The sequence below is a fragment of the Lucilia cuprina genome, chromosome 5 (assembly GCF_022045245.1).
Source record: "Lucilia cuprina isolate Lc7/37 chromosome 5, ASM2204524v1, whole genome shotgun sequence".
Taxonomy (NCBI): domain Eukaryota; kingdom Metazoa; phylum Arthropoda; class Insecta; order Diptera; family Calliphoridae; genus Lucilia; species Lucilia cuprina.
In genome coordinates this window covers 64682618-64698412 of record NC_060953.1, presented here as the reverse complement: position 1 = coordinate 64698412, position 15795 = coordinate 64682618, and the positions used below count along the sequence as shown (strand labels likewise).

At 27.0% G+C, this 15795-nt stretch overlaps 2 protein-coding genes across 6 annotated transcripts in view; both read left to right on the top strand.

The window, feature by feature from the left end:
- The window catches only part of LOC111677073 (ecdysone-induced protein 78C), a 40529-nt gene extending 33049 nt beyond the window's left edge, over positions 1-7480 (top strand). For 2 of the 4 annotated variants that reach the window (XM_046952118.1, XM_046952117.1), the window contains exons 2-4: positions 4521-5047; positions 5238-5513; positions 6751-7480. In XM_046952118.1, the coding sequence (XP_046808074.1) occupies positions 4676-5047; positions 5238-5513; positions 6751-7119 (1017 nt within the window). In that variant the 5' untranslated portion in view covers positions 4521-4675 and the 3' untranslated portion in view covers positions 7120-7480. Of the gene's footprint in view, positions 1-4379; positions 4399-4520; positions 5048-5237; positions 5514-6750 lie in introns of those variants that run through there. The other 2 variants (XM_046952116.1, XM_046952115.1) reach the window with 2 other exon arrangements.
- On the top strand, positions 956-3168 carry LOC124420127 (nuclear transcription factor Y subunit gamma-like). 2 transcript variants are annotated; one of them, XM_046952119.1, is made up of 2 exons: positions 956-1344; positions 2394-2530. In XM_046952119.1, the coding sequence occupies exons 1-2, from the start codon at positions 1130-1132 to the stop codon at positions 2470-2472; spliced, it is 294 nt and encodes a 97-aa protein (XP_046808075.1). In that variant the 5' UTR covers positions 956-1129; the 3' UTR covers positions 2473-2530. The 2 variants fall into 2 exon arrangements, with proteins under 2 accessions (XP_046808075.1, XP_046808076.1); XM_046952120.1 differs by lacking the exon at positions 2394-2530 and adding an exon at positions 2934-3168 and having other exon boundaries at positions 957-1344.
- Positions 7481-15795: the final 8315 nt, after the last annotated feature.

Below are 15795 nucleotides of genomic sequence, written 5' to 3'. Positions count from 1 at the left end.
AGTCTATAGTCTAGTCTATAGTCTAGTCTATAGTCTAGTCTATAGTCTAGTCTATAGTCTAGTCTGTAGTCTAGTCTATAGTCTAGTCTATAGTCTATTCTATAGTCTCGTCTATAGTCCAGTCTATAGTCTAGTCTGTAGTCTAGTCTATAGTCTAGTCTATAGTCTATTCTATAGTCTCGTCTATAGTCCAGTCTATAGTCTAGTCTATGGTCTAGTATATAGTCTAGTCTATAGTCTAGTCTATAGTCTAGTCTATAGTCTAGTCTATAGTCTAGTCTATAGTCTAGTCTATAGTCTAGTCTATAGTCTAGTCTATAGTCTAGTCTATAGTCTAGTCTATAGTCTAATCTATAGTGTAGTCTATAGTCTAGTCTATAGTCTAATCTATAGTCTAGTCTATAGTCTAGTCTATAGTATAGTCTATAGACTAGTTTATAATCTTATCTACTGTCTAATCTATAGTCTATTCAATAGTATAGTCAATAGTCTAATCTCAGGCTTAAGTCTGTAAAATAGTCTATAGTCTGCCTGCCTATGGTGTAGGGTGCAAAGAAATGCATCAATGTTCAAAAAGAAAAAAATATGTTAAAATATATAACAAACGTATTTCATACTATTTATAAACAATAGAATTTTAATGATATTTTTTTGCACAAAAAATTCATTTTCCGATTCACTTAAAACAAAGGCAAAATATTTCTCTACATATTTTTGCGTACGTCCAACAAAAATGATTATTCCTCTACATAAATAAATATGTATGATGAGTTCGAGTATTAATAGCTTAAGAAATTAATTTTCATTTAACTCAATTTTCCCCCTAAAAAAACTGAAATGAAAAGTGCAATGACCAATAATTAAGATTTTTGAAAAACAATTCATGAATAAAGGACTTGAAAATAAAGAAACAATTATTTTTTTCATGTAAAAAAATATTTTACAGATACAGAAAATTACGTATAAAATTTAATTCTTTTTGGAAAACTAATAAAAATATTTCTTTCAGACATATAAACGTTTTTTGTATTTTTTTTTAACTTCGTCTTTTACTTTTTCTTGTTTTGTTATCAGTTTGGGACATTGACCCAGTATTCTCAATTGATTTGTGTAAAAAAATGAGAAAAAAATGCCGTATTTAAACATACTACAGACCACAACACAACACCACACCAACCAACACCACCACCATCCATCCATGATGATGATGATGCCAGTCATACAAATTTACGAAACGAATCAGCCTAAATCAAACCAAAACAATCAACAGTTCACATCGTTGTTGTCGTCTTCGTCATCAGCAACATCAGTTCGCCATCAAAACACCATTCGCTTTCGCAAAGTGTAAGTAAAAGACCAGAATAATAAAAAAACAGAAACAACCGTCTGACGAATGGACTGACTGACTGACGACCAACTTCTGCTGAGCTTGAAAGTAAGACAAATTATCGCAGAAACTTGCTGTTTTTTAAAGAGAATCTACACTATTAATTCGTTTAACGATTTACGAAAGAAAGAACTACAACTTTTTTTTATAAATATTCATTATATTATTTAGACTACAGTATCAATTGTAGCTCAGTCTAGTAATTAGTGTCGTCTCTTGTGCAGTAAATAGCCATGTCGATAGTCTTGTCTAGTATATAATCTATAGTCTAGTCTATAGTCTAGTCTATAGTCTAGTCTATAGTCTAGTCTATAGTCTAGTCTATAGTCTAGTCTATAGTCTAGTCTATAGTCTAGTCTATAGTCTACTCTATAGTCTAGACTATAGTCTAGTCTATAGTCTAGTCTATAGACTAGTCTATAGTCTAGTCTATAGTCTAGTCTATAGTCTAGTCTATAGTCTAGTCTATAGTCTAGTCTATAGTCTAGTCTATAGTCTAGTCTATAGTCTAGTCTATAGTCTAGTCTAGTCTATAGTCTAGTCTATAGTCTAGTATATAGTCTAGTCTATAGTCTAGTCTAGTCTATAGTCTAGTCTATAGTCTAGTCTATAGTCTAGTCTATAGTCTAGACTATAGTCTAGTCTATAGTCTAGTCTATAGTCTAGTCTATAGTCTAGTCTATAGTCTAGTCTATAGTCTAGTCTATAGTCTAGTCTATAGTCTAGTCTATAGTCTAGTCTATAGTCTAGTCTTTAGTCTAGTTTATTGCCTAATCTCTAGTCTATCGTATACTCCAACCTACAGTGTAAATATTATAGTTTTAGTACTTTCTTCTTCATTAAAGAATAGTAATAACTGACCTATATTAAACTCCAGAAGTACTTAATTGTAATTAGTACCTCTTTTTTTATCGAATTAATACAATCTCAAAAAGTAATTATAAAGCACAAAACTAATCTGTCATCATTTAAAATGTTCATTTAAAAATTATTGACGTTACTGCAGCGACAAGTGTAAAAAAATTAATAAAAGCAGTGAGTTTTTTGCGCTTCTTGCTGTTCAACCGGCAAACACATGTTGTTGACGTTTACATGAAAACACAGCAGCAGCAACAATCGCTCATACAGACAACAGTAAGAGTTGCAATTGTAAAGTAGTTTGTAGTAAAATAAATAAAAAATACTACTAAGGAATGGGTACTCAAAAGTAGAGGAAAACATCTGAAACAATCCAGTGAAATTCAATAGCCTACTTTTCATTATGTCTGATAACTGAAAGAAATGCAAGAAATGAAAGAAAACTAAACGACGTAAAATAGAAAAGTGGAGAATGTGAAAATGTGGAGTTAGTGGTATAAGTGTATAAGGAAATACCCTACTGGTGGATATATAGTAAAAATATAAATAAAATTTATGATAATTTAAAAGCAACTTTAAGATGTTGTATTAGTTAGTAAATTTAGGATCACTATTAATAAAATTAATATTATATAGTTGTTTGTAACAAACTTATTTATAACTAATATTATGTGCTTTTTATTTGTAGTATTTAGGAGATGCAACAGCAAAAATATATTCATTTGGCCTAAATTAAAACCTAATACGATGAGAACTAAACCACCCATAAAAACCATATTAGTGTAAATAAATGGAATTTAAAATCAATTTAACAATTCATTTATTTTAATCAAGGTGTTTTCGAAAAACTAGACTAAAGTAATAAACTTAAAACTCTAATTCACCCCCCCCTTCATTTACGAGAGATATTCGCATGAAATCTTGTGCGGATATGACTCAGAAGAAATATCCGTAGCAAATGTTTAAAGGAGAGAAATTATACAATCATTAAAGTTTCTTATGAATTCTACTTTATAATTATATAGACTAGAATATAGGCTAGACAATAGAAAAGGCTATAGATAAGACTATAGAACATACTACAGACAAGACAACAGACTAGACTATAGATTAGAATATTGACTATAGACAAGACTATAGACTAGACTATAGAATATACTATAGACTAGACTATAGACTAGACTATAGAGTGGACTATAGACTAGACTATATACTAGACTATAGTCTAGACTATAGACTAGACTATAGACTAGACTATAGACTAGACTATAGACTAGACTATAGACTAGACTATAGACTAGACTATAGACTAGACTATAGACTAGACTATAGACTAGACTATAGACTAGACAAAACTATAAACTAAATTCTAAAATAGACTTTAATCATGACATAGGTCATATACCAAAACATATAAGATTTCCCATATGTCGGCTATGCCGGACAACAGTTCATTAGTTATTTTCATTGCATTCTGTTTGGGTTTTTCCTTACCTTAACCACCCTCTGCCATTGTTTCTTGATCGGTCTGTCTGTCTGTCTATATATTATACACCTAGACAGTTGAATTTTATGGCAAATGACAGGCGGACAAGTGGATGTATTGACGACAGACAGCTCGATGTTTAAGTTGTTCGTTCTATAGAATAAAACGTCTCATTTTCAGCTAAATTGGCTCGTCGAGCATGAAGATTTCACTTTTTTGTAAAAAAAAAACTGTCAACGTTTGAAATTTTTAACACAAATTTTTATTTATTTATTGTGGTTTTTTCGTATTTATTTGTCTTGTCTATATAGAAATAATAATAATAAAAAAAATATAACAAAATTGCAAAAATGTCGCATCTTTTGTGTGGGAATTTTTGTTAAAAAAATTTTTGTTTAATGCATTTTAATACGTTTTTTTGTAATTTTGTTTTATATTGTAATTGCAATTTTAAATTTTATTAAAATTGAAAGCATTATATTGTTGTTGAAATTATAATTTATGTAGAATTTGTCAGTAGAATGATTTTGTAACAAATTGAAAATTTTACTCAAAATGAAGGATTAAGTACTAGAGCAAGTGTCTAGGGGATTTTGCATTGATGTATGGGTGTTTTTTTAAGACATTTCATAAACGATGAAAATAGTATCTTTGCAATCAAAAATGTGTAAATAAATTTTTATCTTAAATTCTTCAAAAGAAGTCCCTAGAGTTAAGATTTTGAAATTTTTTAAATTCCAAAAAAAAATTGAATCCTTCTTTCAATCATTCTTTTTTCTTTTATTATAGCTGTGCGTTATGGTCGCGTACCAAAACGTTCACGTGAGCTGAATGGCGGCACGCCATCATCCACAGAGGATCCAAACGCTGTCGTTGTTGTAAATTCGTGTGATTTACGGCGTGTCAGCACACCGGGAACACCGAACACACCACAAACTCCACAAATGTGTTCCATAGCATCATCACCATCCGAATTGAGCGGCTGCAATGCCACCACCAACAATAACAACTCAAATAGTTCGGGTCTCGTCGTCGGGCCCAGTAATGGTGGCGGCGTTGGTGTCGGCGTCAGTGTTGGCATGGGTGTCGGTGTTGGTGTCGGCAATCTAAATGCCCAACAATTACAGACGGCCCACCATGAGGGTCATCATTTAAATGACGCAATGATGGCCGGTACGGGAACAGAACTGTCGGTTTACGATGTGATTATGTGCGTTTCTCAGGCTCATCGCATGAATTGCGCATACACAGAAGAACAGACCAGAGATTTAATGCGTCGTCCCTTAAATGTACCGCCCAATGGTGTAAGTAGTTATGTATGTTTGTTGCTTAGGCGGTTCATTGTTCTTTAAAGTAATTAATCATTTTTTTATGTTTTCACTTTGAAATTCAGCATAATGAGCTGATTTTTTTTAATATTTTTTCGTTTTTATACTTTTAATTTATTAAATCTATTCTTTCTTTTGGCCTTAACTCTTTTTGGGTTTGGTTTCGTTTGTTTTGCAGTTAATTTCATCGGTGGCGGAGAGTATGGAATTTCAAAAAATTTGGCTTTGGCAACAGTATGCTGCACGTGTGACACCCAATGTTCAACGTATTGTAGAGTTTGCTAAACGTTTACCTGGCTTCTGTGATTTTACCCAAGATGATCAACTGATACTCATTAAAATGGGCTTTTTCGAGACATGGCTTACCCATGTGGCCCGCATGATAACCGATTCAACATTAACCTTTGATGATGGTACATATTTGACTAGACAACATTTAGAGATCATATATGATGTAAGTAGATCTTCTACAAAGAAGTTGTTTAAAAAACTAGTTTTTTTTTCAATAAAAAGCTTTTTTACTCAAAAGTTTTGTTAAAGACATTCCGCCTTATGCAAAAGCGATTATTAAGTTAACAATAACATAAGGCTAATTAATTTTAACAAAAAAAAAAAACCCTGTTTCTTAAGCAATTGCCTTTTTTCTCCTAAAAAAGGCTTTTTCACTAAAAAGTCTTATTTAAAAAAGCTCATTTTACATAAGACTTATTCGAAAGTTATGTTATAAAAAAACTATTTTCACATAAAGAGCTTACCCAATAATAAGATTTTTTCTTGAATTTTCCACAAAGCTTTGTCACTACGAGTATTTTCAATAAAAGAATGTTTTCTAAGAAATATTTTTTCATCAAAAGAGCTTTTTCACAAAATCTGCGTTTTTTTCACAATAAACTTTGCATTTGAACAATTAAAAAATATAAGAGCTATTTAACTGAAAAAGCTTTTTTTCTCTAAAATGATATTAAAAGCTTTCCTACTAAAAATAAGCTTTTTGTCAAAACTCGATTTTACTTATATAAGAGTTTGTAAGAAAAAGTTTTTTTTTTTCAATTAAAATATTTTTTTCCTAAAAATAGCTTTTTTACTTAAAAATACTTTTTAGTTAAAAATAAATATTCATAAAAAAACCCTTTTCAAAAGCTTTTTCTGAAAAAGATTTGAAAAATAGCACTTTCACAATAAAACGCTATTTTACTAAAACAGTTTCACTATTTAGCACTTAGAGCATTTTCCATAAAATGGAGCTTTTTTATCGGAATGACCTTATGTGCTTAAGATTTTTTTTTTAACTAAAAAATAATTTTTCTAATTAGAAGCTTTTTCAAAAAGGTTTTTACTGAAAATACTAAAATACATAGTGAAAATGCTAATAAGAAGCTTTTATCCAAAAGCTACTTTTCTCAAAAAGCTTTTTACTGAAAAGGCTTTTAACTAACACTAACTCACCAAGAGCATTTTCTAAAAAAGGAGCTTTTTATCAGAACGACCTTATTGGCCTAAAAAACATTTTGACTAAACATAGAATTTTCTAGTAAAAGCTTTTTCAAAAATTTCTAAATAATGTCTTTATTGAAAAAGCTTTCTACTTTACTGAACTAAAAACACTTTTTTACTGAAAAAGCTTTTGCATTATAAAAAAATGTTAAACGAGCTTTTTAATTATTCACTTTTTCTCTTTCCATCGTTTACAGACTGACTTTGTGGTTTCATTATTTAATTTTGCAAATACTATCAACGTTTATGGTCTCAGCGATACAGAGATTGGTCTCTTCTCCGCCATGGTCTTGCTGGCGTCCGATAGGCCCGGCATTTCCGAAGCCAAAATGATTGCACGAACAAGAGAACGCATCACAGAAGCCCTAAGAGTACAAATCGTACGTTCGCGCAATGGCACCACACAAGCCCTACAACTAATGCCAGCTCTGGAAGCTAAAATACCAGAATTAAGATCGTTGGGTCTCAAACACAGTGCCCACTGTAATTGGTTGCGTTTGACGAAACCAAGATTGCCACCATTATTTGCCGAACTCTTCGACATTCCCATGGATGATGAAGCGTAAATTTGTTTTTCTTTTGGGACTAGAAAAAAAATGGCGGCTTGTTTTTTACCGTTAGAGAAAACAAAAAAGATAAGACTACTAAAGCAAATATGCGAAAATAAAAAAACAAAAATTAACATACAAAATAATTATAATTAATTAAAAAAAAAGAAAATAAAAAGAAATTAGAAGCGAAATATTATAGAAGAAGACAAGAAAAGAAATGAAAACAAAACAAAACATAAAACCGATAAGGAAGTAAGAAAGTACACTTCTAAAGGCAATTTAAGAGATTTATTCCCTTTTCCATTAATTAGCAATTAATTAATTAAACAAATATGATTTCTAAACAAATTTAATAAGAATTAAAGAGAAAAATAAATAAAAAAGGGAACATTATTTTAAAAACAAAAAAAAACAGAACAAAAATAATTTACATCACATTTTTATTTTCTTAATTTAAATAATTTAAAATTAATTATTGTTTTAAACATAAAATTACAAACTACAAAACACAACAACAGCAACAACAAAATATATATCATCATTGTATAATTTTAAATAAACTTTAACAAAACAAACAAACAAACAAATCATAAAAATAAAATTATAAAAATAAAAAATATATAAAGTATTTTAGCTTAAATATTAAAAATAATTAAAATAAAACAAACAACAACAACAACAAAATGCAAAATGGCATTAAAAAAACAAACATACATACACACACTCTAAGAAAAAAAATTTACAAAATAAAAAAAAATATAATTAAATAAAGAAAATTATAAAAACTTATAAAAATACAACAACAAGTTCTTTAAACATTTTTAAAATGTTATAAAAATAAATAAAATAATTTAATTTATAAAAAAAACCGCAACAACAACAAACTATCATTTAAATACATTAAAAATAAAAAGTAAAATTTTTTTAATTTTAACAAAAAAAAACTAAATTCAATTCATCACATTTTTTTTTAATAATTTTTATTTTAAATAGTATTTTTTCTTTTTTTTCTTAATTATTTTATTTTTTAAATATTTTTTATATATTAATAATGTTATTGCAATATATTTTACTTATTTAAAAAAACACACACACACTTTAATAAAACAATATATTAAATGTTTTTTATTATTAATTTTAAAAACTATTATTAAATATTTGTATGTTTTTTTATATATAAAAAAAATTATTTTATCTAAAAACATTAATTTCGTTTTCTCTCCCTGCAATTATTATTATTATTTTTTAAAATAATTTAAGTGCAACATTTTAAAATTTTATTTTTTAATCACTTTGCAAAAATAGAGAAAATAAAAAAAAAGTTTTATTATTTTTAACATCATTTTGTTTGGAAAATTTTGCAAACTTTAGAAAAAGATTTTTTAAAAATAAATATATATATATAAAACATATACATACATACATCTTGTAATTTGTAAATAAAATTTTTAATGTTTAATTTTTTTGAAGAAAATATAAAAAAAGCTTTTTATTTCTTTTTTCTTTATTTCTTTCTCTCTTTTCTTTATATATTTTCGAGAATAAACAAAGATTAAAACTCTTTACTAGGCGATCTTTATACAGATTGAAAATTATACTTAATTTCTTAAAGTAATCATAAAGAAAATGCTATTGATCAACAACTAAAAAATGTCCTCTTGATCATATTCTTCATCATCATCGAGCAATTTTCTTCTTAAAACTTGATCAAAGAGAAAATTTCTAATCAAATTCTATTGATCAACAACTAAAAAATGTCCTCTTGATCATATTCTTCATCATCATCGAGCAATTTTCTTCTTAAAACTTGATCAAAGAGAAAATTTCTAATCAAAACTTTACTTGATCATTAAGCAATTTTTTTAAGCTTATTACAAATGATTATCTCTTGATCATCAAACAAACTATCTGTTGAAATCTGCTCTTGATCAAAAAAAATCTCCATAGAATACTTTAAAGAGCAAATTTAAACCAAAATTTTTCTTGATCTGACAGGAAACAACAATTGAAATCTTCTTCATACAAAAATCCTACTCTGGATCGTCGATAGAGAAAATTTCCATTAAAGACTTCTCCGACTAAAAATGTTGTAAAGAAATCACTACCTTTATCTAAAGAATTCAACTCTAGATAAAAGATAAATTTGCTATACGATCATCATAAACAATCCATTGAAATCATCTCCTGATCACACACAATATTTCTATTGGAAACATCTTCCTGATTGTTGAAAAAAAATTCTATAGATAATCAAAAAAACTTCTCTGAGGTCGAACTAAAATTTTTGTAAAGACTAATCTCCATAAATTACTTTATCAAGAAGCTTTTATCGAAATTAGTTTGTAGTAGTGATCTGAGAGAAAATATCTATTGAAATCTTCTTCATTATCATTGAAAAACTTCTTGCAAAAATTCCACTCTTAATCATCAATAAAAAATTTCTATTAAGGACTTCTATAGACTTCTACAAAAATATCATCTTGATCATAGAAAAAAATCCTATAACAATCTTCTTTATGATCACCCAGAAATTGAATAAAGAATTCGACTCTAGATAATTCATTTGCTATACTAATCTTTTCACGATCATCATGAACAATCCAATGAAATCATCTCCTGATCATATATAATATTTCTATTGGAAACATCTTCCTGATTATTGAAGAAAAATCGAAAATTTTTCCGAAGAAAGCACCAACCGACTGTTCTCTGAGGTCATCTTCAGCCGACTAAAAATGTTGTAAAGAAATCACTACCCGACTTATCTCCATAAAATACTTCATATAAAAATTTTTAACGAAATTTTTTTAAGCAAATTTTTTACAAAAAATTTGTCTTGATCTGAGAGATTATATTTATTAAAGAAGTTCTGCATGATCATCAAAAAACTTCTAATAAAATTCTTCTCTTTATTGTCGAGAAAATTCTATAAAAATCTCCGCCAGAACATATAGAAAATTTTCTCTACATCATTTATAGAAATCACTACTAGATCAGAAGGAAACTCTCAATAGAGAACTTCAAATGATCATTAAGATAATTTTTACAAAAATCTTATTTTGATCATCGAGAAATTTCTATAGAAATCATCTGATAAAGATGTCTCAATCATATGGAAAACTTTTTATAGAAATCTCTTGATCATATTAAAAAAAATTCTATAGAAATCATATGGTAAACTTCTATAGAAATCTTTTCTTGATCATAGAGAATATAACTATAGAAATCGACCCTTGAACATAAAGAAAAAATATCTATGCAAATCTCTTCTAGATCATAAAGATAATTTTTACCGAAATATTTTCTCAATCATTAAGAATGTTTGTATAGAAATCTTTGCCTAATCATCGATAAACCTTTTAGAATAATCATCGAAAATCTTTTGTAAAAATCTTCTCATGATCATCGACGGTCTTTACTAGGTTTGAGTATTCTATGTTCTACACCAATAAAATATGATTACTTTTGAGATTGTTCCCCAACTCAGACCTGAATAAACAATAAACAGCTATTGTGAATGAATTATTCGCAGAAAGTAGACGATTCCAATGAAATTTTCAAGGGAATACAAATTTCACTTTTATAGGCTATATAGATGAATCATTTTATATCATAAATATTTCGTTGTATAGAAAACTTCTTCGTGAATATTAAGAAAGTATCAGCCAATACTTTAAAAAACTATTTCGCAAATCATCAAAATTTTCTAAAGAAATCTTGACGGACTAAAAATTCTCTTCAAATGATAGAAATCTTCTTCCGACTGAAAATGTTCTAAATAAATCATCATTCGACTGACAGTTTTCTAAAGAAATTTTCAGTCTTCTAAAGAAGTTTTCTACATAAAACTCTGGCGGATGTTATATGTATATCCTATGGAAATCATCAGCCGACTTATGAGAGTTAACACAAAAAACCGAAAATTTTCAGCCGGTTAATAACCTTCTAAAGAAATCTTTAGCCGATTTAAAACGTTCAATCGGCCGACTAAAAGTTTTTTAAAGAAAATGATCAAGTTCTCTAAAGAAATCCCAAGAGATCTCTAGCAGGTTCAAAAAGTTTCTTAATAAATCTTAAACAGAAGTCACATTTTCATTATAATCCACCCGATGCGAATACTGTCAAACTAGTTAAAATTTTAATCTCTTGCTTTCAATAATTTGATCTGAGTCGTTTTATACTAGATCGCGTTGCAGGATCTTTGTTAGTTGTTACAGATTTTCAAATTGAATACTTTGGTTATTTGTTTATTCGTTATCACTAGTAATTGAACTTGATGGATATGAACAAGTTTTATTTGTGTTCCTTATGGTTCTTATTAATCTTTATCTTGAGACGTTCTCTGGTTTAACCTCGTTTGACTTAAAACACAAGGTATGTTTTTTTATTATTTAAATATTTTTTTGAATTAAATATTATTTTAATTTTATAAAAACTTTACATTTATTATACACAAAATTCAGCTTCCATCCATTATAAAGGGCTTTTTCAAAAATCATTTTCAAAACTTACAGCCTTCCATTATCAATGTACCACACAAAAGAATTCTGAAAAAAAAACATATTTATGTTTTCTTAGAAAAAGAAAATTAACAAAAAATTCTTAGATTTAAAGAAATATTTGTTAAATCATTTTTTATATATATTATTAAAAAGAAATACATAAAATTATTAAGTAGAGATAAACAAATGCAATCCAAGTTATCTAAGTTTTTAGACAAAATTGAAAAAATCGATCTCTGTTAATAATTATTGTTTTAGTTTATCATCTGAGTTTAAAAATTTTTAAAAAAATAGAAAATTAATAACAAAAAGTAAATAAAAAACTGGGATTAATTAAAAATAATTAGAAAAAAAACAACAAATAATTGAGAAATTTTTAAAAAAATATAGAAACCAAAACATTACAACTACGCTTACAGAAATCTTGTTTTCAAGCAGTTAAGTAAGCACTTGTTTTGAAGCTTTAGCTGGAAAAAGTAAACTACTTCCTTATAACTGACTTTACAGCTATTAAATAAGCATATGTATATGATTCTTAATTTAGCCCAGTTTTTTGGTTGTTTTAGTAAAAAGAAAGAAAAAAACTTATTGTACAATCAATTGTGTTGCATTCATTGAATTAATTGGTGCTAACATTTATTATTATATAAATTAATATTCGAATAATTGAATTGAAATAAAAAAAAAACAAAAATACTAAACATTTATTAAGTTCAAACTTTGAATTCAATTCAAAAATTAGCAAACGGAAAAAAATTATTATTAAATTTACACACTAAGTACTATTAGGTTTATTCGAAAAAAAAAATCATTCTAATTTATTAAACTTAAAGTTAAATTTTGTAAAAATTTCAGTTTGATTTTTAATAAAATAACATAAAATTATACTCTAATTAAAAAACAAAATATTTAACTAAATAAGCAAAATAAAAAATAAAAAAAACTTTTTGAAATCATATTTATCATAAAACTAGATGTCTTAGATGAATTTAATCACAACAAATCTAAAATTTTTGTTAAAAAAAAACATTCGCAATATTGAAATATTTATTTTATTCCCTTTCTAATAATTTCATAAAAAGAAAATTTCATTTTAAAATATTCTTACGTTTATAATCTCTCAAAGATCTTCATTCATTTCTAATATAAATATTTTAAAAAGTTCATAAATGATATCATTTATTCAAAATTTTTAATTAGTTTCAAAAACTTTAATCTACAATATTATGTAACGCACAAAATCCTTTTTAAATTTCATACTTCAAAAACGAAAGCAGTGAAATTGTCGAATTTAGAAAAAAAAATTGAGTCGAATGAAAATTAATTAAAAAAATTTTTGAAGATTTTTTTTTTATGTAAATTTTGAGTCGGCCGAAGATTTCCTTAGTAAATTTTCAAATCGTCTGAATATTTTTAAAGTAAATTTTCGAGTCAGCTGAAGAGTTCTTTAGCAAATTCCAAACCACTCAAAAATTTCTTTAGTCGGCTGAAGATTTTATTCGTAAATTTTCAGTCGTTTTAGAGACTTTTTAATCGGCTAATGATTTCCTTAAAAAAATGTTCATTAGTAAATTTTCAGTCGGCTGAAGATCTTTTACTGAAACTGAAAATATAAGTCGAGTAAAGATTTCTTTCGTAAACTTTCAGCCGGAAGAAGATTGCTTTAACAAATTTTCAATCGACAGAAGATTTCTTTAGTAAATTTTCAGTCGGGCAAAGATTTTTATTAAACTTTCAGTCGGCCGAAGAGATCTTTAGTAAATTTTCAATCCGCTCAGAGATTTCTTTAGCCGGCTTTCTTTAGTGAACTTTCAATCGGCTTAGAGATTTCTTAGCCGGCTGAAGATTTCTTTCGTAAATTTTCAGTCGGCTGAAGTAAAGATTTCTTAATAATTTTTTTTTCGACTGTTTATTTCTTTAATAAATTTTCAGTCGGCTGAAGATTTATTTGGTAAACTTTCAGTCGGCTGAAGATTTCTTTGGTAAACTTTCAGTGGACTGAAGATTTAAATCGGGTCAGAGATTTCTTTAGTAGGCTGAAGTTTTCTTTGGGAAACTTTCAGTCGGCTGGAGATTTCATTAGTAAACTTTCGGGTCGAGAGATTTCTTAAGTAAATTTTCATTCGGCTTAAGATTTCTTTAGATAATTTTCAGTCAGCTGAAGATTTCTTTGGTAAACTTTCAGTGGCCTGAAGATTTCTCTAGTAACCATTAAATCGGGTCAGAGATTTCTTTAGTAGGCTGAAGATTTCTTTAGTAAACTTTCAGTAGGCTGAAGATTTCTTTGGTATACTTTCAATCGGGTCCAGAGATTTCTTTAGTAAACTTTCAGTCGGCTGAAGGAATGATTTCTTTAGTAAATTTTCATTCGGTTTAAGATTTATTTGGTAAACTTTCAGTCGGCTGAAGATTTCTATTATAGACTTTCAGTCGACTACAGATTTTGTAAACTCTCAGTGATCTGAAGATTTATTTAGTAAAATTTCAATCAGGTCAGAGATTTCTTTAGTCAGCTGAAGATTTCTTTAGTAAATTTTTCGTCGGCTGAAGATATCTTTGGTAAACTTTCAGTCGGCTGAATATTTCTTTGGTGAACTTTCAGTCGGCTGAATATTTCTTTGGTAAACTTTCAGTCGGCTGAAGATTTCTTAAGTAAATTTTTGTGTCGACTGAACAATTCTTTAGTAAATTTTCAAGTCGGCTGAAGAATTTTTTTTAGAAAATGTCCAATAAGCTAAAGATTTCTTTAGTAAATTTTCTGACGACTGAAGATTACTTTTCTTAGAAAATGTCGGCTAACGATTTTTTAATGAAATTTATGTGCTGTTTCTAGATACCGAGCGAGTAGTTTGAGTTAAAATTTTACTTGTATTTTGTTATTGTAACAAAAACAAAATACAAGTAAAATTTTAACTCAAAATACTCAAACGTTATCTAGAAACAACACATTAAACTGTCAGACATCTGACGAATTCTTTAGCAAATCTTAAGACGATTAAAAGACATTTTGAAACATCGGCTGTCCGTTAAATTTTCCGTTTTCTTAAGAAATTTAATTTTCTGGTAATCATTTTCAAACACTGCTTTCCTTTTTTAAAAAAATTTAACTCCAAATCCAACAATTATATTAAATATCAAATTTGTCATACATTGTACATAAAAACTAGGTTCTAAATTAGTACCTAAAACATGAAGAAAAAAAATCATAAAAATCAAATTATTTTAAGGTACTAATACATACATATAACCTAAAAACCGTGTGTCAAAAAAGTTCATGTTTTATTAATTTAATAAAAAAAAATATATAGAAAAAAATCAAGGCAAATATTAGTTTGTAGTTTACCCAAAAATATGGAAAAAACCAACCAATCAACAAAAATTTTTTCATATTAAATTTTTTATAAAAATTAAAAATAAAAAATACTAAAAATTATATAAACAAAATTTTTAATAATTATTCTTAAACTAATCCCTAGATTTAATTATAAAAAAATAAAAACATAAATAAGTAGTATGAAAATAAAATTTACATTACAAAACAAATAAAAACAAATATATATTAATATATACAAAAAAAACTATATTAAAGCTGATTTTATAATGCTATCTAAGAAAGCAAATACTACTTACTATCTGCTTCTTTAGGAAGCATTACAAAACTGACTTTAAAAATATAAAAAAAACAAATCAGTTTTCCTATTCAGAAATGTGCTCGCTGTTAATGAAATAAATAAAATATAAAATAAATATTAAACAAATTACAATAGTTTATAAATGAAATTAATATAAAACTGTGTCTAAATATTTTAAACAAATTTTATTTTATTATTTCTTTTATTCTTTTTCTTAAATAAAAGAAACAACTCGCTTTTGTCTTAATAACAGAAAACCGAAAATAATAAACTTTCAAATTAGAAACAAATTTATAATAAAAACCAAAATAAACCAAAACCAAAAATAAATAATAAATTTGTTGGTTTTTCTTCATCAATATCACGAAAAAATAAAAAAAAATACATTTTAAAAACGTAAGCATTACAAAAACAGAAAAAAAGTGGAATAAATAAAATTATAAATCAAGTTGTTCAATTTAGAACTTTATTTGAAACCCTATTTTCTATTCCCTTTATACTACGTTAGGATTTATCTAACTACTTCTTTTTTCATCCTTGAAAAAGTGTAGAGATAA